The 4,857-nt window shown below is 44.7% G+C and overlaps 1 protein-coding gene across 2 annotated transcripts in view; it reads left to right on the top strand.

Moving 5' to 3' along the window:
* The window catches only part of SIAE (sialic acid acetylesterase), a 45,819-nt gene extending 40,999 nt beyond the window's left edge, over positions 1-4,820 (top strand). The window contains exons 8-10 of one of the 2 annotated variants that reach the window (XM_012001673.1): positions 1,524-1,681; positions 2,657-2,852; positions 4,217-4,820. In XM_012001673.1, coding sequence (XP_011857063.1) covers positions 1,524-1,681; positions 2,657-2,852; positions 4,217-4,468 — 606 coding nt within the window. In that variant the 3' untranslated portion in view covers positions 4,469-4,820. The remainder of the gene's footprint in view (positions 1-1,523; positions 1,682-2,656; positions 2,853-4,216) is intronic. The other variant, XM_012001674.1, reaches the window with a different exon arrangement.
* The last annotated feature ends 37 nt before the right edge of the window (positions 4,821-4,857 follow it).

Below are 4,857 nucleotides of genomic sequence, written 5' to 3'. Positions count from 1 at the left end.
CCGGGAGGCGGAGCTTGCAGTGAGCCGAGATTGCGCCACTGCACTCCACTCCTGGGCAACAGAGCGAGACTCCGTCTCAAAAACACACACACACACACATATTTTTGGTGCCCATTTCATTTGTTTTTATGAATTCTGAGGCCACGTTTTCCGATAATAATAATCTTTGCCTGTTCTAAATGTTTAGTACTTGCTGTCTGTGGCACTGATTTAACATTTAATCCATACTATATGTTTATGAAACATAAACTCATTAAACCCTTATGTTTATTTCTTATGTGTAGGTCTGTCCTCCTCAACAAAGCTGTAAAGTACTTGTACCAGTTAGCTACTGCTGTGTAACAAACTACCTCAAAACACCCTGGCCTAAAATAGCCCTTCTTATATAGGTAGCTCTTGTCTGGGGAGCTGGCGTTTGGGTGATTTGGCTAAGCTGCAGATCCTTAGGCTCTTTCAGACCGCTGTGGGTCCGCAGGGGAGCTCTTGTCCTTCTCCAGGGAGCAGCAGGCTAGCCCAGGCACATCCTTCTTATGGCGATAGCAGCAGTGCAGTGAGCAAGTGAAGCCATGTGGGGTCTCTTGAGGCCTAGGCTAGGAAGTGACACACCATAATTTCTGCTTCTGTCTATTGGTCAAAGCAAACCACATGGCTGAGCTTAGAATCAAGGGGTTGGGAAACATACTTGTCCTGTTAACAGGAGGAACTGCAAAGCCACATGGCAAGAGGGTGTGGATATAGGAAGGAGTGAAGAATTGGGGTGTTGGATGCAATTTAGCACGTGCTCAAGGGTAGATTTTTCTGTGCTTCCCTACAGTGCCTAGCCCTGTATTGTATACAGATGTATCAGTTATCTATTGCTTTGTAACAAGCTATCCCAAAACGTAGGGGCTTAAACCATCAGCCATATTTTTTGCTCATGATTCCTTGGGTTGGCCAGGGTGGGGCTCACCTGGGATGGCTCATTTCTGCCCTGTGTGATATCAGCTAGGTTTGCTTATGTGGCTGCAATTTGAACTGGAGGATCTAGAAATCCATATGACTGGCCCCTTGTCTGTGATTGCTGGAACTCTAGAGCCTGTCTTTCTATGATCTTTCAATTTCCAAGGCCCCTCTCACTCCATAATCTCTCCAGCAGGGTAACTGGACAGTGTTTACATGACCAGTTCAGGGTTTCAAGAGAATGAAATCAGAAGGCAAGGCCTCATAAGGCCAAGACTCAGGAGCTGTACAACATCATTTCTCCTGCATTCTATGCGTCAAAGCAAATCCCAGATTCAAAGGGAAGAGAAACAGACCCCGCTGCTGAGGTGTGGCAAAGTTGCATTGCAAGAGGGCACATGGGATGAGAGGGACTGTTGCAGCTGTCTTTGGAAAGACACTGCCACAACAGTAAGAATTTCAGTAAATACCTGTTGAATGAGCATTTAAATGCAATGAGAGAAGCAGAAGCAGAGTCTGCCAGTGAAAAAGACTCCAGTTTGGGATTCTGATGCAATAAAATTAACATTGTCTCTGCTCTCTAGTTATCTTCAGATTTGTCTAAGAAGAGCTCAGACGATGGATTTCCCCAGATCCGCTGGCATCAAACAGCAGACTTTGGCTATGTCCCCAACCCAAAGATGCCCAATACTTTCATGGCCGTAGCTATGGACCTCTGTGATAGAGACTCGCCTTTTGGCAGGTATGATTGCTTCTTGGGCTTTGCATGAACAGTGTGTTTTCTCTGTAGTCTTTCACTCTGATGTTCACAGGTGAGGGGCAGATTAGACTGAGGATTGGCACTTAGAATCATGTATGCTGGGATGTGCTGCAGATGTTTGCTGCAGTAACAACAACAAACATCTCAGTTCTTTGATGCACCAAAAGTTTATTTCTTGCTCACTGTCTATGTGAAAAGAAGATCAACAGAGACTTTGCTCACTGTAATCATTCACAGACCCAGAGCAATAGAGGCTCCAAGTTGACCTGTGCTTCCACAGTCATCTTAAAGTCTCATACTGGCAGTTCAGTGCTTCCACACAAGTCATTTCTGCTCACATTGCACCGGTCGAACCAAGTCATAAGGCTATGGTTAACTTCAGTGACAGCAGAAATGGAATTCCAGCACTCCTCTGGCCGCAGAGGGGGAATACTGGGATATCTGTGAGCAGCCCCAGGGAATACCGCACAGTAACTGTAGGATGTGAGGGGATTTCACATAGGAAATAGAGTCCAACACACAGTGTCTGGATTATAGGAGGAACTTGATTGATTTATTGAATAAATGCATAAAAGCTCTAGGGGACCAAATAATGAACAGTTCATTCAGAAGAAACCTGACTTTTAGTGGTTAGGAACAATCTTATGAGTTAGCTCTCTTAGGTTAGTTCTGGTATCTTTCCTTCCTCCATGTCTCCCTCCCTCCTCCCATCCCTCCCTTTATTCCTTCCTTCCAAGCCATCTATTGTTTCAAGGTTTCCAACCTATAGAAGGCCCAGAGCCCCATCTATGGCTACCATTCACCATTTCCCTTAAGTTGACTAGCCACTGATCACGGAGTTCAGTCAGCTTTATTTTTACTTTCATAAAGGGTGCTTTGTATAATCCCCCTTTTTTAAAAAATGTGGTTATTGTTGAGTTTAAACCCAAAGTTCTCTACTTGTTCCTCATCGTGTAGTGTCCACCCGCGAGATAAACAGACTGTGGCTTATCGGCTGCACCTGGGGGCCCGTGCTCTGGCTTATGGTGAGAAGAACTTGACTTTTGAAGGACCACTGCCTGAGAAGATAGAACTCTTGGCTCACGAGGGGCTGCTCAATCTCACATATTACCAGCAAATCCAGGTGCAGAAAAGGGACAACAAGATATTTGAGGTGAGAAGAACAGCAGAATAAACAGGGGTTCATTTTGTGGTGGAGTCAGGATTTCCTCCACACCGAGGCCGTCTCTTTTGTTACAACATTACGATGCGGCAGGTCTTGGTTGGCTGGGGCTGAGCATATTTCAGAGCCGCAAATAAACAGCTGTTAATTCATTAGCTTAGAGGCACTTTTGACAGGACAATCAAGAAAGGGAAAACAAGTCCATATTAAAATGGACTTTAAAAATTTTAAATTTCCTTTTAAATGTTTTCTCCCAAAGCAACCATCTTTGCTAGGGCAGGGCCTGCAGCTTTATTTATAGGTTACCTGTTGAAAGATCCTTGCTCCAGAAGATTCACCTGATCCTTGGGTGTATTTTTTGTTACACTCTCCTAAATCCTGACATTCTCTGAGTTGAGGTTCTCCTTTGAGAGGCTTATTCTTAGGTATTTGTAACTTAGTGTGACTTATATAATGAGACTCCTTCTAATACCTAGCAGGGGTCATTCTGCTGTGGAATTGGGGCCATTGATGAAAGAGGTTATTTAGGAGTCTCTGATAGTTGAGGGTGGGGGGTGGAGGCATTCCTACGTGGAACATTTAAATGAGTGACTTTGGGAATCACGAGGCCTTAGGTTGGGAAGGGGTGTGTGAAAAGAATGCATTGGAGAAGAGAAAAGAGTATTAAAAGCAAACTTTTAACTACACAGGAGTTTATCTAGGGCTGCTGTTTCTGAAGTCCTAACTACGGTATCCACCTGCCTCAGATGCTTGGTTGGCACTTACCCCACTTAGCTTCTTTCCACACTGGGTTCCAGGTGAACTGAGAAGTCTGCATTCTGAGCTCTCCTCCTTTAGTCAGTTGCTGGTGGTCTGCCCATCCTCTGTTCCAGGACAGAATTTAACCTTTGGGTTCTGGATAATTTGTATTCCCGTTTCTGGATTGCCTTCTGGCTTGAGAAAGGCTTCGTATCTAGAGTTCCTTTATGCCCCTTTGGGAGTGCCACAGAGCAGCAGCAGCAGCTGGGCCACTCTGTTCACTTAAATTCCTGCCTGCCTTGCTGTTTGGCAAGAGGGGTCACCCAAAGAATGTTCAGGGGAGCCTTCCCTAAATGCCTCATGTGATCATGCTTGTCTCCCCCAGCGAATGTTTTATTTATTAAAATTATTTATTTAATCACATGAACATGTATTATCAACCTGTGGCTATACTGACTAGATCCAAAGTGGGCTCAGGTTTCTTCTGGTTACTGTAGGAGTAGGTCCTTGGTGATGAGTGTCTCCTTTCCTCCCATCCATTCTGTCTGAAAGAGCAGTGCCGCTTCTTAGAAGACCCTTCTGACCTAATCATTCCTATTTTATGGCTCTCTTATTAGATCTCCTGTTGCAGTGACCATCGATGCAAGTGGCTTCCAGCTTCCATGAACACCTTCTCCACCCAGTCCCTGACCCTGGCGATTGATTCTTGTCAGGGCACCGTGGTTGCTCTCCGCTATGCTTGGACCACGTGGCCTTGTGAATATAAGCAGTGTCCCCTATACCACCCCAGCAGTGCCCTGCCAGCCCCTCCCTTCATTGCTTTCATTACAGACCAGGGTTCTGGACATCAGAGCAATGTTGCTAAATGACTGTTTCAATATGATCAGAACTTAGATATAAGGATGGGTCCTTCAGATTTTAGCATTTAGGAGTTTCAATAATAACCATTGCTTTTAAAGGAAATTAATAGAAAGCCTCATTGAATGGCTTCCAGCTAGCACATGGCTGTTTCTATATTCTGATGAGCCCAGGCTGGTAGGTAACTTGAAATGCTTGCTTTTTTTGTCCCCTAGTTAGTCGAAGGGTCTGTATTGGACTAATTCTGAACTACAGACAAATTGGACCTCAATATCATTCACTTCCCTCATATTAATGGGAGTGAAATATCTAATACTTTTGCTCCTTGTTATCCAGAGTTGTGGGATCTCAGGATTGGAAGATTTTAAAGGCCGCATAGCCCAGCTAGTGTTCATGTGTT

This window comes from Mandrillus leucophaeus, unplaced genomic scaffold (genome assembly GCF_000951045.1).
Source record: "Mandrillus leucophaeus isolate KB7577 unplaced genomic scaffold, Mleu.le_1.0 Scaffold669, whole genome shotgun sequence".
NCBI lineage: Eukaryota > Metazoa > Chordata > Mammalia > Primates > Cercopithecidae > Mandrillus > Mandrillus leucophaeus.
Note: the sequence above shows the minus strand (reverse complement) of the source record. Positions and strands in the feature narration are given on the sequence as shown.